The sequence below is a fragment of the Leptopilina heterotoma genome, unplaced genomic scaffold (assembly GCF_015476425.1).
Source record: "Leptopilina heterotoma isolate Lh14 unplaced genomic scaffold, ASM1547642v1 Lhet_26, whole genome shotgun sequence".
NCBI lineage: Eukaryota > Metazoa > Arthropoda > Insecta > Hymenoptera > Figitidae > Leptopilina > Leptopilina heterotoma.
Window position 1 is genome coordinate 2,893,438 of NW_025110969.1, and position 23,220 is coordinate 2,916,657.

The following is a 23,220-nucleotide window of genomic DNA, read 5'->3' on the forward strand; positions in this document are numbered from 1 at the left end:
CCCAGCAGGGATGGCCCAGGTGGGCGATTCCTTGGCTTGTAACGGTGAATCCAGCCACAGCCCACCTAGGAAAAATCCAGCTGGGGCCCATAGATTTAGTGTTCATTTAAATTAATGAATAAATTGTTTATTAATAACAAATAAGTCGAATTATAAATAAATAACGTTATTATTTAACGATTTTTACTTTTTTTAATGAAATTGTGACCAAAAGCAAATTCATAAATAATGTTAGCATATATGTGGGAATTAATATATATCCTTTCATTTATAAATTAAAAATTTATAAAAAAATTAGAAATTTGTTAATTAAATTATTAAACGGTATATATAATCACTAAATTGCATACTTATACGAATACAATGCAGAAAAATCGGAATAAACGCAAACCTAAGAAACAAATAAAATTTAACGCACGCGGGGATTGAACCTATGACCTACGGACTACTAGACTAACGCCCTAACCACTATACTACGGAGACTAACTACTGAACACCGACGTTTTATTGTCAGTGACTTGTTGATCTGCTGTAATGATTCAATAAAGCACTTACTGATACGAATACACCGTAACAAATAAATAGTTTAATAATAATAATAACAATATTAATAATGTAATAATAAACGATAAATATTCTTAAAATAATATTTATATTATTATGAAAAAAATATATCAATACATTTTTATTAAAAATGTGTTTTTTATTGTTTACAATCATTATAAACATTAATTTGTTGGTCTAAAAAAAAAAATTTTTTTTAGTTGTTTGGACTTAGAAATTTTTACTAATTAATTATGTGGACATTACATAAAAAAAATATTGTGAATACATTTTTGTTAAAAACACGTTTTTTCTTAATCTAAGTCATTATAAACATTAATTTTTTGTTGAAAAAAAAATTTTTAGGTTTGGACTTAGAAATTTTTGCTTATATAATTATTGATGTGGGTCCTCAAAAACTGGGAAGCCCAGGTAGGGCCCAGCTCACGCCCACTTACAATATTATTTCGCCTGACCGGAACCCACCGTGAGTGGGTCAATAGACAAACTCTAAAATGCTTCCGTAAAATGTTAACATGTTTGTCAATTGTCAATTCATGTACGAAGATGACCATAATTACATCAAAGTTTTATTATTAAATGTTAAAGAAAAACTAAACTAATTAATAATTTTCACTGTAAACGATTTTTGTTATTATATATAATAAATTTTACTAATGTTATATTGCAGTCGTTATTGTTTAAATAAATAATTGTTGTTAATTAGTAACTCCTGACACTAGCTTCCAGAAAGATGCAGTTTTTTTCTAATTTTGCAATTAACTAATTCGAACCACATGAAATAAAAATAATTTAAGGTTTTAACAATTCAAAAATTGTTTAAACAAATGATTGTTGTTATTTACTAATTTTTGACACAAAGCACCTAAAAAAATGCAGTTTCTTTTTAATTTTACATTTAACTAATCTGAAAAGTATGAAATAACAGTATTTTATGATTTAAACAGTTCAGAAATTGTTTAAACAAATAATTGTTATTGTTTATTAACTTTTGATACAAACAATTCAGAAACTTGCAGTTTCTTTCTAATTTTACAATTACTACTACTCTGATTAACTAATTGCAAAATAAGAAAAAACTTCATTTTTCTAGATGCTATGTGTCAAGAGATAGTAAATAACAACAATTATTTGTTTAAACATTTGATAAATTGTTAAAATTAAAATCATAAAACATCTGAATGATTTACTATTTACATTAGTTAATTGCAAAATTAGGAAAAAACTGCAAGTTTCTAAGTTATGTGTATCAAAAGTTAATAAATAACAACAATAATTTGTTTAAACAATTTCTGAATTGTTAAAACCATAAATTATCTTTATTTTATGTCGTTCGTATTACTTAATTGCAAAATTAGGAAAAAAATTGCAAGTTTCTAAGTTATGTGTATCAAAAGTTAATAAATAACAACAATCATTTGTTTATACAATTTCTGAATTGTTAAAACCATAAATTTTCTTTATTTTATGTCGTTCGTATTAGTTAATTGCAAAATTAGGAAAAAAATTGCAAGTTTCTAAGTTATGTGTATCAAAAGTTAATAAATAACAACAATTATTTGTTTAAACAATTATTAAAATGTATTAAAAACCGTTATACCTTGATGAGTTAATTATTAAATAAATAAATTCAGCTGGAACAACTTTAAAATTTCAATAAAACTAAATGTCTGTTAGTGTAGTACAATAAAAGTTTATAATTATTGACAATAATAAATTGTTTAAAATAATAATGATTATTATTATTATGAATTAATTGTAGAATGATTTATTGTGAATAGTTATATTTAATTTTCAGACTTTTTCTATTATAATGTTAATATTTTTATGAAAATGGGAAGCCCAGGTGGGGCCCAGCTGGCTCCCAGTTTTTAACTGGGCTAACTTGGGCAGATTTCCACACGGGCTCCGAGTCGAAGACTCGGAGTGATCGCCTTCTTTATGTTTTGTAATAATATTCTTATAAATTTTTGAATTTCAAAAAGGTTTAAATTTAAATGTATTGAAGAATTTTAATTCCTACGGAAAAATAATAATGATTAAATATTTATTTAAAAAAAAAGAAATTATTGATGTTTTTGAATAATTTTACTTACAATTAATGAAATTTGTAAATAAATGTAATAGAACATTTTTTTGAGTTTCTTAATAGTTTTTAGAGTGAATCAGAATATTTTTTAGGGTCAGGGAAAAAGTGAGAATTTTGTCTGGAAATTAGGGAAAAATAAAATTAAATACTTGTGGCAACCCTGATTATTGTCATATGATTCAAACTTTCCGAATTTAATTTCTTTTAGTAAAACTATAAATTTTGTAGGATTTTGAAATGATAGGAAAGAGCTTTGGTTAAAATTTTACAATATAAAGTCAAGTGCTATATTTCACCTTTCGAATCCATTTTAAAAAATTATCAAAAGTCCATTTTCGACCAAAACTAATACTTTCTCATGTGATGAGAATGTAAAAATCAATATTGCCAGAAATCTGCTTTTAACTAATAAATATCCTTCGAATTTTATTGATAAAATTGGAGAAACGACTTCATATGATTAATATTTGAATGAAAAACGAGTGAACAAGGAACTCTTCTACCGTAATGTCAAAAAAATTGTTTTACCTTACTCAGAACATCTTTACTATAAAACTACAAAATTCTTACATGAAAACAATATATTTACAATATCTGAAGTAAATAATAATAACAAACTTATTAAAAAAGGCAAAGATATAACTCAGAAAAATAATAAGACTAATTGCGTTTATGAAATCCAAATCAAATGTAAAGATTGTTCAGCTTGTTATGTTGGTGAAACGAAAAGAATGTTGAGTGTAAGAGTGGACGAGCATAAAATGTAAAAACTAATGTTATCGAAACGATATTTTGTAACGACGCATTTTCGCACAGATGAAAAGTGCATCTATCCACTTTGGACCCAAAGGAGAAACTTCCTTACCTGTCCCTTGGAAAACCAAGAGATTTCCATAGGACTCGTAAAATTCTAACGCCGTTCTTTCCTCGTCTAACCTAGACCATATGTTTATCATATGGTCTAAGAACCCTCTAAACATCAGGGTGTCTCATTGTCCCACGAAGTCAGACTCAAAGTTGTTGTTCTGAAGCACGTTTAAAACATTTCAAAAATTTTTACTACTACACTTTTTAAATTTTTTTTCCGCTACAATAAATTTTTAAAAACTTGCACCAGCAGGGTTGCCATAGGTCAAGGAATTCAGGGAAAACTCGGGAAAATTAGAATTGGTCAGGGAAATCAGGGAAAAGTCATGGATTTTTATTAAAAAAAATTAAATTTTTAGAATTTATAAGAAAATTCTGAAGCCTCATAAACTATGAAATTGCCAAGAATTCTGATACAAAACCTTCAATTTTTTCTATTTCTGACAATAATTTCTTTTTAAATAACTTAATTCTTGAACAACTATCATAAAATTTTTACTTAGAAATTATTTAATAAATAATTTTACTTAAAAATTTCCAAATTATTTGTATTTCAAAAGAGTTGCGTTTACAATCTTCATAAATAGATGAACTTCAAATGTTTCAATTTGAAATTTGAGAAAATATCAATTTTTAAATGAATTTAAATCGAAATTTTAAGAACAACTGATTACAGAAAATCGATTATTTTCAAAACTAATAAAATTCTTCGCAAAAATTGAGGGGCCGGATGTATCAACTGCCTCTACGCTCGAACGTGTTGTCTGTCTCTTTTTTCGCAAGATAAGATGTCGGAAAAAGTATCTGAAATTCCGAAGTCAATGAAAAGCAAAAATAAAAATTGTTCTCAATAGAGCTTATATAAATACACATTTTTTATTAAGAAAATTTTGTTCTGTGACTTTTATTTTTCTTGATAAAAAATAAAAACTAAATTTTTCCACCGGATTAAAATAATTAAATTTTAATACTCAACTCGTGATATTTTGTTAACCAATGAAGCAAAATAGTTGTAACTTCACATACCTTCGTAGAAAACCTCGCTGATTCCAGCGAAATGATTAAAATAATAAAAAAGTATAATTTGTTAATAATTTTTAGCTGCAAAGTAAGTATTGTCGTGACACGTGTTTTAGAAACTTTGAACGAAAAAACATTGCGATGAAGTTTCGAATTTAAAAAATTTTTTTATTCTAACTTGTTAAGTAGTATTTGATAAAGTTTTTCTAAAAATATTGCTTTCTTTAACCGATAACTATACTTTCTACAACAGTTTGTTTAAAAAGACGTCAGCGCGCTACGAGATGTTTCGCAGCGCAGCACTCGCAAGTAAACGAATACATTGATTCCCAAGTTGTTTGTTTGGAACAGATTGAGACTATTTTAGTTTATTCATTTCTTTACTGAAAAGAAATACAATTTTTAGTAAAGTCACTGATAAATTTTTGCAATAGCAATTTAGTTAAAAACTATTAATTATTGTTAAAAAGTAACCAATAATAATTAGCCAAAACCGGCTAAAAATAGTTCAAATTTACTGACATGCAAATAATTAGTGTATAATTATTTTGACATAAATTTGATGTTAATTTAACTAATAAATGTTTATTAAGATTAGTAAAAATATTATTATTTTAATTTTTGACTGAATTTTTGCTATCAAAGTAATTATTTTTATATAATATTTAACTATGGATTATGACGATTCGTTTAGCTTTATATAACAGTAGCATCAGTTTATTTATTTTAACATGTATTGTAAGTAAATAACATGAGAAATATTTTTTAAAAAAATATTGCAGAATTATTCGCAAAATAAATTGTACAATAATTGTATATTGTATTGAATACTTGACGTTAAAACCTATTTTTATTTTATTTATATCTGTATTTTGGCAGATATTTTCATACAATAGATTTTTTTTGTTATCATATGCACTTTTCAAGAAAGTAACCCTTTTTTATATACCATTTTTCTCAAAGTTGTGATTTTTTTCACTCTTCGGAAAAATATGGTGTCCAGATGGATCGCGGCTGCCGCGACCGTTGACTGCAAAAAAAAAGGGTTCGGTAAAACCCAATACAATTTTCCCAGGATTTTGAGATTTTTTTATCACAATTGAGAAAATGTTTTGGCCATTTTGGTCAAAAACCGGATGTCAGTAGGAGTTTGTCTCCTGAAGACGAATCTTGTAAATACATTATTGCAATAGTTTTTAATGTGTGAAGATGAGTGACACAAATAAGTCTTGTGGGAGAAAAAGGCCAAAAAATGAAAGTACATGGAAACACAATGTTTGCAAAAAATTACGAAATGAGGTATGTTAAGTTATGTTTTAATTCAAATTTGCAATAAACTTTGATAATTGAATTTGATCGTTTAAATAAACAGAATTTTGGATATTTCTGTAAACTATAAAAATCTACGTGTTAAAGGAACGAAACATTTTTATGCATAAATGTACACAGCGTACCAAACGAGAATATAATTTTATTAAAATTAAAAGAAAAACGTCGTATTATCTTAAAGAACATTATTTTCTTATTAAAAATGTTTTATTTAAAAACTTGAAAAGGGTAAAAAACAAACCAAAGTTATGCATAATAATTCATTAGTTAGCGTCGTAAATGTTACAAAAATAAATGTAAATTAAATTACTCATTGTTTAGTTGTTACGTAACGTAAAAGTATTAAAATTGCCATAGACTAATATACGGTATAAGTAATCCAGTTACATTCTATGTATTACAATATTTTTATAACTCGAAATGTAAAATGTGTATTAAAAAATTTTTAGATTTATTTCAAATGTTTTGAAAATAATTATTATTTATATTATAAACCCTTTTTTCTCCTGTCAAAAACAATTATATAGACTTATATCAATGGAGTTGTCGTTTACTTGCGAGTGCTGCGCTGCGAAACATCTCGTAGCGCGCTGACGTCTTTTTAAACAAACTGTTGTAGAAAGTATAGTTATCGGTTAAAGAAAGCAATATTTTCAGAAAAACTTTATCAAATACTACTTAACAAGTTAGAATAAAAAAATTTTTTAAATTCGAAACTTCATCGCAATGTTTTTTCGTTCAAAGTTTCTAAAACACGTGTCACGACAATACTTACTTTGCAGCTAAAAATTATTAACAAATTATACTTTTTTATTATTTTAATCATTTCGCTGGAATCAGCGAGGTTTTCTACGAAGGTATGTGAAGTTACAACTATTTTGCTTCATTGGTTAACAAAATATCACGAGTTGAGTATTAAAATTTAATTATTTTAATCCGGTGGAAAAATTTAGTTTTTATTTTTTATCAAGAAAAATAAAAGTCACAGAACAAAATTTTCTTAATAAAAAATGTGTATTTATATAAGCTCTATTGAGAACAATTTTTATTTTTGCTTTTCATTGACTTCGGAATTTCAGATACTTTTTCCGACATCTTATCTTGCGAAAAAAGAGACAGACAACACGTTCGAGCGTAGAGGCAGTTGATACATCCGGCCCCTCAATTCAATAATTATGTTCAGAAATTTTTTAAAAATTCTTGTCAAAATTTCAATTATCTTTATAAATCAAAAAATTTTACTCTGAAATTAAAATTATTTTCAAAAATTTTGATAAATAAAATTCTTGGCAAAATTTTAATCATTTTCAAAAATTTTCTTCATTTCAATTATTTTTAAATGTATTTTCATAAAAATTTCCAAAAGAATTCAATTATTTAAACAAAATTTTAATAAAAATTTCACAGGAATTCAATTACTTACCAATTTTTTATAAATTTCTTCGAACCAATTCAATTATTTCAAATTTTTTAATGAAGTTTTTCGAAAGCAGAGAGAAACTGCGAAAGAATTCAAATATGTTCAGAGAATTGAAAAAAATAGTTCTGAGAAATTCAATTATTTCGAAAAATTTAAATACAATTTTTTTAAAAATTCTATTATATTTAAAAAATTGTTGACAAAATTCGTTACAAGATTTAGTTAATAAAATTTCAATTTTAGTACAATTTTCCTATAGAATTCAATTATTTTCAATACAATTTTTCTTAAGACTTCAATTATTTTCACAAATAATATATTTTTTAATGGGAATTTAATTATTTAAAAAAATTCGAATAAACTTCTTCGCAAGAAATCAATTATTTTCATAAATAATAAAATTCTTCTCGAGAACTCAATTATTTAAACAAAATTTTGATAAAATGCTTTATACATTTGAAAAGTTATAATAAAATTGATCATAGAATACAATAATTATTTTCGTAAAATATAACATCCTTCCTAGGAATACAATAATTATTGTCAAAAATATTTGTAAAAATCTTCTAAACAATTCAATTATTTTCGTAAAAAATAAATTTCTTGGAAGCAATTCAATTATTTAAGAAATTTTAATAAAATTCTTCCCAAGAATTCAATTTTTTCAAAAATAAACATTTTCACAGGAATTCAATTATTAAAAAAAAATTTGATAAAATTTTTTGTCAGACTTCAATTATTTTCAATTTTTTAATGAAATTTCTCGATAGAATTTAATTATTTTCAAAAAATTTTTAAAAATTTATTTATTTAAAAGAATTTGAATAAACTTCTTCCCAAGAAACTAATTGTTTTCACAAATAATAATATTTTTTCCAGAATTCAATTATTTTGGCTAAAAAAAAATTTTTCACAGGAATTCAATTCTTTAAAAAAGTTTTTAATAAATTTCGTTCCAAGAATTCAATTATTTTCATAAATATAACAAAACTTATTGCAGAATTTCAATTATTTTTTATACAATTTCAAATAAAATAATAGAAAATTGCATTTATTCTTAAAATTTTTCTTTTAAATTCGCCGAAAGAATTGAATTATTTTTAAAAATTTTGATAAAATTCTTCATAAAAATTCAATTTTAAGAAATATTCAATTATTAAATAAATTATTTATTTTTGTTTTTGTATTTAAATAATTGAATTCTCGAATGATTTTCTAATAAAAATTGATTTAAAAATGAATTTTAGTTAAAATTTTAAATTATAATTGAATATTAAAAGCATTATAGCGTGAATTTTTAGAAATAATTGAATTTTCAAAAGGGTTCAAATTAAAATCTTTAAAAATTTGAATTTATAGTTACAATATTTATATGACGTAAAATAATAATTTTTATCACTCTGTCATCTTAAATTTATTATAAAACATAAAGAAATCAATCACTCTGAGTCGAAGACTCGGAGTTCCACTACTTTAAATTCGCTAATATGTATTTTCAGAAATTATAATCAAATTCTTTAAAACGATTCAATTATTTTCAAAAAATATTCGAAATTCAATTATTTTCAATATCTAGTATTTTCATAAAATTTCTCAAAAGAATTTAATTATTTCAAAAAAATAATTGATAAAATTCATCTAAAATTCAATTATTTTCATAAATAATTAAATTTCCACAGGAATTCAATTAATTAAGGATTGCATTTTCAAAAAAATTTCGAAAAAATCAATTATTTAACAAAATTTTACTTTTACTGATAATAATATTTTTCATTGAAATTCAATTTAAAAAAAAAAATGTTGATAAACTTTTTTGGAAGAATTCAATTATTTTCAAAAATAACAAAATTATTCACAGAAATTCAATTCTTTTTAAACATTTTAATAAAATTTTTCGCAATAATTCAATTATTTCTATAAAGAATAAAATTTTTCAAAAGAATTGAATATTAATTTCTTAATTCTCTATAAAATTTTTGAAATGAATTCAATTATTTATAGAAATATTAAAACTCTTTGTAAAAATTCAATTATTTTTTTAAATAATATAAAATTCATTGCAGGATTTCAATTATTTTTAATACAATTTTAATCGAATTCAATTATTTAAATATAAATATTAAAATTCTTTGTAAAAATTCAATTATTTTTTTAAATCAATAAAATTCATCGCAGGATTTCAATTATTTTTAATACAATTTTACACGAATTGCTCAAAAAATGTAATTAATTATTCTTAAAAACTTAATTTCAATTCCTCGAAAAAATGAATTATTTAAAAAAATGTTTTTTTAAAATATTTTTTGGAAGGATTGAATAATTCTTTTCAAAAATTTAATAAAATGGTTCGAAAGAAATTAATTGTTTTAAATACAATTTACATAATTGATTTTTTTTGAAATAATTCAATTATTTTTTAAAATTTTAATTAAATTTTTTCTAAGAATTCAATTATTTACACAAATAATTTTTCGAAAGAATTCAATTATGTCAATAAATAAAAAAAATAAGAAAATTACTCCCAAAAATTCAATTATTTTGAGGTATTTTAATAAAATTTTTTTCAAAATTCAATTATTTTTAAAAGTATAATAATAAATTTCTTCTTGAAAATGCCATTATTTTAAAAAATTCGAATAAATCGTTGCAAGAATTCAATTATTTTCATATAAATAATAAAATGCTTTTTTGGAATTCAATTATTTTCAAAAAAAATTAATAAAATTTCCCACAGACATTCAATTATTGCCAAATTTTTTAAAAGAATTCTTTATAAAATTTAATTATCTTTAATGGGTTAAAAACGAAGTTATTAATGTTTTCGAATAATTTTACAATTAAAGAAATTCGTAAATAAATGCAATAGAACCTTTTCTTGAGTATCTAATAATTTTTGTATTGAATCGGAATATTTTTCAGGGTCAGGGAAAAGGTCAAAATTTTGTCTGGAAATCAGGGAAAAAGAAAATTTAATTTTTGTGGCAACCCTGATCTGATTAGAAATTAGTCCGTTAATTGTCAGATTTTCTTTAATAATAATTCACTTTTTTTTTTTATTTTTCTAATTTTTTTTATTTATATACACAAATTTTTGGAAATAAATTATGTAAAATTTGTTTGTTAGAAGTTTTGAAAGTTAAGAGAGAAGTTTTTATTGAAAAAATTCTCAAGACTTATAATGCGCGGAGAAAATACTATAAAAAATAGAAAAAGAGAAATATGAATGAAAGGAAATGAAATATTGACTTGAATGCTTTGTTGAGGAGCAATTATTCGCGCGGAGAGGTAAAACCCGTTAATCTTGAGTTGTTTTTATAATAAATATTGTTTTTTTTCTAATGATTACAGGTCAGATGGTAGCAGCAGCGAAACCCCAACTCTAGTAGAAGGGGGCGAGGCTGTTGGCCAACCACACAGTCCTCACAATAAAGTCCACACGAGTCACAATCACAACGCCCATGTCAATTCTCATGGGTCTCAAAGTCATCATCACGATAAGTCTAAGCAAGCGGTTAAATATGGCGAACTAGTCATCCTTGGGTGAGGAAAAATGAAAGATGATCCCATTCCTAATGACTTTTTTTTTAAAATACCTTTTCCCTTTCCTATTTTCCAGCTTCCTTTCAAAACATTGTTGTACATCAACCCTTATACCTAGAAAGTTAACTTTCTCCAAATTCTATTCTAATCTCCTCTCAAGGACGTTCTTCGGCTGCTACTCTTAAAAATATATCTTCGATAAATTTTCTGCAAATTTTTGAAGAAATGTTTCTTTCTGTACACTTCAAATGTGGTAAGAATTTCAGAACCCTTAATCATGTTAAAAAGCGAGATTTTTAACATAATCGCATGTAGAAGTTGAATTTTGAACTTGAATATCTCAAAGTTTACCATCGCAAAGGGTTTTGAAATTTTTATCACATTTAAAGCGCACTTAAAGAAACATTTTTTCAAAATTTGAAGATAATTGGAGAAAAATCGATTTTTTAGAGTAGCAGCTGGAGAACCTGCTTAATCTCAATGGGAAAATTTCCCCTCAGAGGAATTTTTTATCTAAAATTATGACTAATCTCTTGGGAAAATAATTTTATACAAGTAATCGTTATTTATCCGAAAAAGTGAAGTTGATAAAAATTATAACGCAATTGGTATTGTTTTGACGATTTTACTTGGATGAACTGATATTTGGATTTTACTTAAAAAACAAAAAATTTTAGGAAAAAATTAATAGTGCCTTTCTCATTTGCATTTTTATTCTATTTTGATAAATAATATATGAACCACAAACATATAATCAAATAGAAAAAGATTGACCACCTAAAATTCTGATAAATAAAAATAAAATTATAGTCGAAGATACCAAAGTATCTGCACGAATTGAAGCAAAAAAAATGGCATTGAAAAAACTAATTTCTTAAAATAAGTCGATTTGTTTTTAAAATACATAATTTTTTAAAAAATGTTCATTTTATATATTCATCATTTATAACGTTGATGACGTTTACAACGATTTAAAAGAATAATTAATTTTCTATACAAACTTTTGTATTAAGGGGACCTGCACCTGAATTTTCAACTATATCAGAACATAATTAAAAACACTAACTTTTGATAAAATTAAAATTTCATAAAACCCATGTCATCCTTAAATGTAAAAGAGAGTGTAAGAAACTCAATGAAACAAGAATCATAAAAAAATATTTAAATTTGTGAAAGAAGAAGCATTTTTTGTAAATAATTACAGTAAAACATCCTTTCCGTTAGCAAATGCTCTGCATTCATTTATTTGTTTTGAAAATTAATTTTTGTGGGTTATTGTCATTTTTTAATGTCAAGAAAAACAAAAAAAAACTCGTTTTATTCACTTCACAAAATTGACAAAAATTCCATTCCATATTTTTTATGTTCCTAAATTTCATCAAAAATATTTACTTTTTTCTTATCCTGCTAATAAATTGAATTCCTGCAACGAATTTTATTATTCATGAAAGATTTTAAAATATATTTATAAAAAATTCATTTCTTTCGAATAATTTTATGCAAATTCTAATTTAAATAATTGAATTGATGAAAATTTTTATTATTTTTTATGAAAAGAATTGAATTCTTACAACGATTTTATTAGGATTATTTAAAATAATGGAATTTTCAAGCAGAAATTTATTACTTTTAAAAATAATTGAATTTTGAAAAGAATTTTATTAAAATACCTCAAAATAATTGAATTTTCGGGAGTGATTTTCTTATTTATCGACATAATTGAATTCATTCGAAAAATTATTTGTGTAAATAATTGAATTCTTAGAAAAAATTTTATTAAAATTTTAAAAAATAATTGAATTATTTCAAAAAAGTTTAATTAAAATTGTATTTAAAACAATTAATTTCTTTCGAACAATTTTATTAAATTTTTGAAAAGTGTTATTCAATCCTTTCAAAAATATTTTTAAAAAAACACTTTTTTAAATAATTCATTTTTTCGAGGAATTGAATTTAAGTTTTTAAGAATAATTATTACATTTTTTGAGCAATTCCTGTAAAATTTTATGAAAAATAATTGAGATCCTGCTATGAATTGTATTATTTTTGAAAATAATTGAATAGTTGGTAGGAATTTTATTATAATTCTCAAAAATAATTGAATTACAGAGAAGAATTTTATTATTTTTGAAAATAATTGAATTATTGCGGAAAAGTTTATTAAAATGTTTAAAAATAATTGAATTTCTGTGAAAATTTTTATTATTTTTGAAACTAATTAAATTCTTCGTAAGAATTTTATGAACATTGTTTTATAATTATTTTTTTTGAAATATAATAAATATTACGAAAATAATTTTTTTAAATAATTGAATTTTCATGAAAAATGTTATTATTAGTGAAAGTAATTGAATTATTGTGAAAAATAAATTACATAACATTTTGTAAATTTTCTTAATGAAGATTATTTTTAATTTAGGAATCAAATAACAATTTTTGCGAAATTCAATTCTCCTCGTACAAGAAAGTTTAATTATTTTCCATTTTGAAAATCTGATGTCAAATTTGAAATTAGTATCAAAATTTGTTAGTTTTTTATATACTTTAAAGTTTAAAAACATAATACCTATATAATAAATAGAAAAGAATGAAAAATAAACTTTTAATTTGGTTGGAAAATTATTATTGTTTAATATACAAAGCAATGTCTTTAATTAAATACAGATTATAAAAGGAGTAATCAAATTATTGTCACGTTCATTTAAAAGTTTAAATCATAAAAATTTCATTTTCATTTAAAGAATTTTTTTTATAGATATTTCGTTTTAAAATGTTTGCTGTTAATTAAATGATTGCAATTTTTATACATTACTTGGTTAAATACAATTAAATGTCATTGTTTACAATTATTTTTTGTCAAGAAAATTTTATAAAACAATTGAATTATAACAATGATTTATTATTTTTATTTACTTGAAAATTACAGCATATAAAAGTGCCTGATTATATTGTCCCAAATATTAATCCATACACCTTATTCATTTTTTTTTCTTTTACATATAATGTAAGTACAATAATTTGTTTTCTTATCGAACCAGGAAGTTTTGGAAGAAAACTGGTTAATTAATGACGTTGAAATTTCAGACTTTTAAATAAAGAAAAAAGTTTACGTCTTAAGGAATAGTCTTTTTTTGGCATAATTTTCATTTTATTTACTTATTCATTAATATTAAAAATTTTTTTGAATTAATGAAAATAATTTAATAAATAGGTATTAATTGCTATTCATATTATTCTTATTTTAATATTATTATTGCTATTATTATTATTACATATTGATATAAAATTAACAAATTGTTTTTTCTTAATTAAATAGTCATATTTAAAAACAAAAACAAAATTTGAAAAAAAATCGTGACCCAGAATCAAAAAATGAAACAGGAAATTCGATTAAATTGATTTACAATTTACATTTTGTCAAAATATAAATTTATGTGTCATAAAAAATTTTTGTTTAAATTTTTTAATCCAATGCAGCGACGTCAGAGCTCATTCACCTGTTCGCCATTTGATTACAGTTTATGAAGCTTATTGTATATATACGATCATAAGAAAAACGTGATTATAAACAAGTCGCCCGTAGAAAGCTAATATTGTGTCTTACTTTTAAGATCGTTAAGCCAACACTTCCTTTATGAGAATGAAAAAAGTACAAAGTTTTAACTATAAAAATTTTGATAAAATCAATTTTTACCTTTAGTACTTTTTTTAGATTTCAGCCACTAAATGCTACTATTTCTGTTGTTTCTTACAATTTCCACTACTTTAAATACGCTAATACTAGAAATCAAAAAACTATTTTCAGAAATTATAATCAAATTCTTTAAAACGATTTAATTATTTTCAAAAAATATTCCAAATTCAATTATTTTCAAAAAATATTCGAAATTGAATTATTTAAAAAAAATATTCGAAATTCAATTATTTTCAAAAAATATTCGAAATTCAATTATTTTCAATATCTAGTATTTTTATAAAATTTCACAAAAGAATTTGATTATTTAAAAAAAATAATTGATAAAATTCATCTAAAATTCAATTTCTTTCATAAATAATCAAATTTCCACAGGAATTTAATTAATTTAGAATTGCATTTTCAAAAAAATTTCGAAAAAATCAATTATTTAACAAAATTTTTATACAATTTTTCACAATAATTCAATTACTTTCACTAATAATAACATTTTTCATGGAAATTCATTTTTTTTTAAATTTTTGATAAACTTTGGAAGAATTAAATTATTTTCAAAAATAACAAAATTTTTCACAAAAATTCAATTCTTTTTAAACATTTTAATAAAACTTTTCACAATAATTCAATTATTTCTATAAAAAATAAAATTTTTCAAAAGAATAATTGAATATTAATTTCTTAATTATCTATAGAATTTTTCAAATGAATTCAATTATTTATATAAATAGTAAAATTCTTTGCAAAAATTCAATTATTTTTATAAATAATAAAATTCATCGCAGGATTTCAATTATATTTTAAATAAAATTTTAATCGAATTGCTCGAAAAAAGTAATTATTCTTAAAAATTTAATTTCAATTCCTTCAAGAAATCAATTATTCAAAAAAAGGTTTTTTTCAATTCTTTAAAGGAATTCAATTATTTACAAAAATATTGGAATTTTTCACAGGAATTCTATTACTTTCACTAATAATAACATTTTTCATGGAAATTTAATAAAAAAAAGTTTTTTTATTCAATTCCAAGCAAGAATTCAATTATTTTCATAAAGAATAAAACTCATCAAAGAATTTCAATTATTTCTAATACTATTTTAAATTAATTAACTAAAATACTCAATAATTTAAAAAAATAATAAAATTTTTCACAGAAATTCAATTCTTTTAAAACATTTTAATAAAATTTTTCGCAATAATTCAATTATTTTCATAAATAATAAAATTCTTCTCAGGAATTCAATTATTTTCATAAATAATAAAATTCATCGCAGGATTTCAATTATTTTTCATACAATTTTACAGGAATTGCTCAAAAAATGTAATTATTCTTAAAAATTTAATTTCAATTCCTCGAAAAAAGCAATTATTAAAAAAAAATCTTTTTTAAAATTCTTTGAAAAAATTCAATTATTTACAAAAATATTAGGATTTTTTTTACAGGAATTCAATTATTTCCAAATATTTTAATAAAATTGTTCGAAAGAAATCAATTATTTTAAATACAATTTTAATTAAATTTTTTGAAATAATATGATCCTAAAGTTTTGAACGTTCAAATGAACGAAATTTATTTTTTTCTTCTTCAAATTAAATTTTTATTATAATATTTTGTGTCACTACGAATAAAATTAATTATAAAGTTTCTCAATATAAAATTAAAGTTTTTAATTTTTATTGCAATCAGCAATTTATGAAAATATTTTTAATAAAAAGTATTTCGTTCATTTGAACGTTCAAAACTTGTGGATCGTGAAATAATTCAATTTTTCTTTTCGATTTTAATAATTAATTCTTCCCAAGAATTTAATTATTTACATAAATAATTCTTGGAAAGAATAATTCAATTATGCCGATGAATAACAAAATTATTCACGAAAATTAAATTATTTTAGTCATTTTAATAAAATTCTTTGCAAAATTTAATTACTTTCATAAATAATAAAATTAATGCTTTTTAGGAATGCAATTATTTTCAAAACAATTTAATAAAATATCACACAGTTGTAGGCATTCAATTATTCTCAAAAATTTTAATAGAATTGATCGAAAGAAATCAATTATTTTAAATACAAATTTTAATTAAATTTTTTGAAATAATTCAATTTTTCTTTTCGATTTTAATAATTAATTCTTCCCAAGAATTTATTATTTACATAAATAATTTTTCGAAAGAATTCAATTATTAAAGATAAATAAAGAAATTATTTCCGAAAATTCAATTATTTTGGGGCATTTAAATAAAATTCTTTGCAAAATTCAATTATTTTCATAAATAACAATATTCATCACAAGAATTCAATTATTTTTAAAAGTAATAAATTTCTTTTTGGAAATTCAATTATTTTTAAAAATTCTAATAAAAATCGTTCGCAAGAATTCAATTATTTTTAAAAATAATAAAATGCTTTATAGGAATTCAATTATTTTCAAAAGAATTTAATAAAATGTCACACAGTTGTAGACATTCAATTATTGTCAAAAATTTTAATAGAATTCTTTGTAAAATTTTATTATTTTAAAAAACTTTTCGCAATTCAATGATTTTCAATATCTACTATTTTCATCAAATTTCCAAACAGAATTCAATTATTTAAAAAGATTTTTGTAAAAATCTTCGTTAGAATTCAATTCTTTTCATGAATAATAAAAATTTCTCAGGATTTCAATTATTTAAATGAGAATTTGCATAAAATTAGTCGAAAGAAATTAATTATTTAACAATTTTTGTAAAATTCTTCGCAAGAATTAAATTATTTTTATAAATATTAAAATTCTTTCAAGAATAATAAAATTCGTTGCAGGAGTTGAATTTATTAGCAGAATAAGAAAGAAGTAAATATTTTTGATGAAAATTAGGAAAAAGCCAGGAAAACAAAAAGTATGAAATGTAATTTTTGTCAGTTTTTTTTAAAGTTTCTAAAACGAGTTTTTTGGTCGTCAAGTTTAATTTTTCGAAAGCTACTTTTTTACTACTTTTTTTAGTTTAAATGCTACTTTTTGCTACTTTTTTAAAATTAATTATCGAGTGCGAAGTCTGAAATAGTGATTAGGTAATTTATTAATTACCACAAATAAAATTTGTGGTAAATTTAATAACTCATTATTAATTAATAATGTACCAATTTTCAATTAAATCAAATACAATATCTATAACTGTTAATTTAATTCTTCTAGTTTCGAATTTTGAGTAATTTTTAATCTAATTTATAGTAGATAATATCGATGTTTTTAAAACATTGTGAAAATTTCGATTAATTTGAATTTCTAATTGGCAGATGTAGTAAAAAATAATATATCGATAATTCTTCTACTGAATTGGTATAGTTTTTGATATGATAGATAAGATAATGATGGATGATACAGTGTCAATCGATAGTAATTTAAAATTGTTTGTATCGATTGATGGAAATGCAGAAAATGATAAATAACTTTAATGAACGGTTGTTGAAGTTGATTATATTTTTTACAATGTTTTCTTTTTGTATCACCAATAAACGAAAATACCAATCAATTGTTATTTGTTAGTAATAATTATGATGACGATAACAACCTTATATTTACGGGATACTTGAATTATATTCTTTTGGAAATAATTGTACTGTTAATTAGTGATAATATCGCAGTTTTGGAATAATTTGAAGAAAATATTAATCTTTCTGTTTTATGAATTTTTTAAATTTTTCTTTTTTTAAATGAACCTTCAGCTTTCGGTTAATTAATAATTCTTTGATTTGCCATTCATTAGTGCATATTTTTCAGTAAATGCAGCAAGATAGCGTATCCAATTTACAGTATGTGATACGTTAATCTAGAATGGAGTAATTTAAGCTGCTTATGTAGGAAGCCTGATATGAATTTTAAAACTGTTAAAGGAAAGGCTCCCGAGGCAATAAAAATTTAATATATAAAGGTATTAAATGATATATACCTGTCTAGTCGATTCTCGCATTAGTTTACAGGATTAAAGTTGTTTGCCAACAAAAGCTTCGTTGAAAAATATCGAGGACGCGGGCCACATACTCTATACAGAGATGAATTTTAAAAATTAATTTTGCAAAATCGTATATGTTCACTGAAAGTTTTTCTGCAACTCTGTTTATGGAAAATCATTTGCTTTTTAAAAGATAAACTGGCAACACTAACTAACTTCATACATATTTTTCAAATAAAATTAAAAATTTTAAAAAAGAACAAAAAAATTTTTTTTTTTAAATTAAAAAAAATGAATTGGAATATAGATTATTACTATTATAACCACAATAATCATATATTCTGAGACAGGGGATTCAAGGAAAAATCAGACATTTTTAATAAAAGTACTGAAAAAAATTTAATTTTTAGAATTCATAAAAAAATTTTGAATTTTGGTGTCTTTTTTATTTTTTGCTATGAAATCACCACGAATTCTAATACAAAACCTTAAAATTTTTCTATTTCTGACAGTAATCTCCTTCAAAATAACTTAATTCTTGAAGAACTGCTATAAACTTATTACTTATAAATTATTTAATGAATAATTTTACTTAAATATTTCAATATTAATCGACTTTTAAAAGAATTAAGTTTACAATTTTCATAAATAGATGAACTTAAAAATGCTTTAATTTTAAAATTTTTGCAAAATGTTAATAATTGAAATTATTCTTGAAATTTGTTAAATTTAGCAATATATATTTCATTAAGTAATTATTAAAAATAATAGATTTATAGAAAAATTTTAGTTAAAAATATTTTAAAGAATTGAATTTTGAAAAAGTTGCAAATGATTGCAGAAATTCAATTATTTTCAAAAGTAATAAAATTCTTCTTACAAAAGTTCAATTATGTTCAAAATTTAAACAAAAAGAATCGTCAAAATCACAATTATCTTTATAAATATAACAAAATTATTCTTCTCAATAATTCAATTAATTTCATAAATAATAAATTTTTTTTCATGAATTCAATTATTTTAATAAATAATAAATTTAAAAAGGAATTTAAAAGGAATTAAATTATTTAAAAATTTGTTGATAAAATTCTTTAAAAGAATTAAATTTTAAAAAACATTCAATTATTAAATAAATCATTAAATTTTTTATTATAAATAGTAAAATTCATCGTATAATAATTAAATTATTTTTCAAAAATAATAGAATCCTTCTCAGAAATTCAATTATTTTCAATACAATCATTAACAAATTCGATTGTATTCAATAAATTAAAGAAATTTTTCGAAAGAATTCAATAATTATTTTCAAAAATTTTTAATAAAATTCAAGAGATATAAATGTTTAATTTTAATTGTTAAGAAACACGATTAGTGTACAAACTTGAATGAAATTGTTCATAAAAAGTTCAATTACTTTAAAAATTTTCAATTATTTAAATAAAAATTAATAAAGTTCTTCGTAAAAATTCAATTATTTTTAAAAACTTTAATAAAATTCTTTGCAAGAATTCAATTATTTTACAAAATTTTGATACAATTATTTACAAATTTTTTATAAATTTCTTCGCAATAATTTCATTATTTTCATAAATCATTTCATTTGGGAATTCAATTATTTTCATAAATAATAAAACTCATTGCAGAATTTCAATTATTTTTAATACAATTTTAATCAAATTTCTCGAAAAATGTAATTATTCTTAAAAATTTTATTCAAATTCGTCAAAAGAATTCAATTATTTAAAAATTTATTGATAAATAAATTCCCGTATACTTCTTAAATAAATAAATAAATAAATAAAATTCTTTATGAGAATTGAATTTTAAGAAACATTCAATTATTCAATAAATTATTTATTTTTGTATTTAAATAATTGAATTCTCGTAGAATTTTCTAAAAAATTGATTTAAAAATTAGTTTTATGTTAAAATTGTAGATAATAATTGAATTTCGGAAAACTTACAAATTCATAAATTTTTTTAAATAATGCATTTATAGAAGAATTTTAGTTAAAAACAGGAAAAAAAATTTAATTTTGGAAAAGTTACAAATTATTGCCGAAATTCAAGAGAGTAATGATATTCTTCGTAAAAATCAAATATTGGTAAAAAATAATAGAATTCTTCTTAAGGATTCAATTATTTTTACAAATAATAGAAATTATCGCAGAATTTCAATTATTTTTAATACAATTTTAATCAAATTTCTCGAAGAATGTAATTATTATTAAAAATTTTATTAAAATTCGTCGAAGAAATTCAATTAATTAAACATTTGTTGATTTTCTTTATGGGAATTGAATTTTAAGAAACATTCAATTATTCAATAAAGTATTTATTTTTGTATTTATAAATAAATAAATAATTGAATTCTAGCAGAATTTTCTAATAAAAATTGATTTAAAAATGAATTTCAGTTAAAATTTTAGATAATAATTGAATATTAAAAGCAATGTAGCTTGAATTTTGAGAAATAAAATTGAATTTTGAAATTAATTTTATAGAAAAAGTTAAATTGAATTTTTTTATATAATTTTAAGTTTTTGTTTGAAGAATAAAAGAATTGAAGAATTTACGAATAATTTAAATTTCGTAAAATTGAATATTGTAAAGAAATGGATTTGAAAATTGTCAAATAACTTTTTCGAAAATTATTAAAAAATAATCGATTTAAAGAAGAATTTTAGTTAAAAATTCTTGTAATATCTTGTAAATAATAATTGAATTGAAATAATGAAAATAATTTTGAAAAGGTTACAGTAATAATATTTTTATCATATAGAATTTTCTCTTATTAGACTCGGACTGGTTATATTTTTGTAAAGTCCGTATTTTTAAATACTTTCACTGGTTCGAGCCCTGAAAATTTGATTTTTTTTTCATTTCCCTTAAATTTCTTGTCGCTTCACCGTGAAGCGTCAAATATAGTAAAAAATAAAAAAAAAACTGAACAAAGGTTTTTTTAAATAGTTCTCGTATTTGATGATGACATTATTCGATTGAGAACAATTGGGTTGGGGAAGACCAACTTATCAATCGGGTTTAATCGTGTTAACACCATTTGAATCGATAGAAATTTTCAGTTCCATTGTTTCTAAATCGATTTCAACGGGTTAATTCTAGAAGAGGAAAATTGAGAAAAAAAGTCCATTGTTTTGATGACAAAACTTGTAAACACTGAAGAATATTGATATCGGGTTAAAAATACCATTGAAAATGTCTTTCTTTTTTTTTTTTTTTCTTATCAAAATGTGTAATTTATAAACTGTAGTCCACTTGTGATTATATCGTTAATCGCCAAGAGATTAGTAATAATCGTAGTCTTTTCCTGAAAACTTTCATTTCAAAATAAGAAAGTCAAGCGGGAGAGGAGAGGGAGATTTTTTTTTCTTCCTTTTATTTTAAAATAATTTCTTTTCTTTCTTTTTTTTTGGTATCTAATCTAATCTAAAGTATGATGACCTCGTTACAGTTACAACGGTTATCTTCCACCGGGTGATCGTGGCCGAAGAAGAAGTAAATTTGTTCTTTTGAAAAGAGCAACAGCCAATGGTGTGAAAAGAAGCAAACACTATATTGTTAAAACGCCACACAGCTCGCAAGCAATCCTAGACACGAAACAGCACTCGATCTCGTACACGCTTTCAAGGACGCAAGCTGTGATCGTAGAATACACCGAGGATGAAGACACTGACATGTTTCAGGCAAGCTGACAGTTGTTGATAAATTTACAAACCCTATTTTTTCACCCCAAGGACACTGCAAAAATTAACAGACATTATTCTTTGTCAATGAAAATTGATCCTCTTTGCTTGGAAATGCTAAATAAGGTCAAGCTCGACTCTTATTCAATTCATTTAAATGAAAGAAATTGAAGAAAATCTTATTTATTGTAATGGAGAATACTGAAGGAAAAAAATTATTTCTTGAGCTATTTTTTGATTAATGAATTCTCTGAAATTATTTTCAATTAAAAAAAATGTTATAAAAATTTTTTTTTTTCCTAAATTAGTTGGTCAATTTTTAGGGTTGCCACGTAACCTGGAAACCTGGAAAACCTGGAAATGTCAGGGAATTTTGATTGGAATCCTGGAAAGTTATTGTTTTCTAAAGTTATTGTGCTTATTCTTGAAATCTAATAAATTTTACTTTTTAAATATTTCATAATTAATTCAATTTTAAAAGAGTTGCCTTTACAATTTTTCATCGCAATAATTCAATTATTTTCATAAATAATAAAAAACTTTATAGATTTACAATTATTTTAATAAATAATAAAATTCTTGTCAGAATTTCAATTATTTTTAATACAATTTTAATGGAAAATGTGATTATTTTTCTCGAAAAATGTCATTATTCTTAAAAATTTTATTAAAATTCATCAAAGAAACTCAATTATTTTAAAATTCCTTCCTATCATTTATTTATTAGAATTTAATTATTATTATCAATTCATTTTTTATTAAATTTCTTGAAAGACTAAAATTATTTTCAAAAATATTAATGAATTTTTTTTTCAACATAATTTTAATAAAATTCTTTTTAACAAATTCAATTTTTTTTTAAATTCTCCATTCAATGACTTTCAATAGGGTAAGTGTGGGTATTCCTGCGAGTGACACAATTATTGCGATTTTTAAAAAATTATTATTTTCATTTTGAAATATACGCCTAATTTTTTCAAAATAATTACAAAATTTATTTTGAATCTTACTTGATAGAATAGCTCATAAAAATGTACATTCCGACAATTATTAATTTCTTTA

The 23,220-nt window shown here is 22.0% G+C and overlaps 1 protein-coding gene across 1 annotated transcript in view; it reads left to right on the top strand.

Moving 5' to 3' along the window:
- LOC122503326 (protein pellino) overlaps nucleotides 1–23,220 on the top strand; it is a 58,634-nt gene that overhangs the window by 8,940 nt on the left and 26,474 nt on the right. Inside the window, exons 2-3 of the mRNA XM_043613819.1 lie at nucleotides 10,638–10,829; nucleotides 21,927–22,158. Of these exons, the coding sequence (XP_043469754.1) occupies nucleotides 10,638–10,829; nucleotides 21,927–22,158 (424 nt within the window). The remainder of the gene's footprint in view (nucleotides 1–10,637; nucleotides 10,830–21,926; nucleotides 22,159–23,220) is intronic.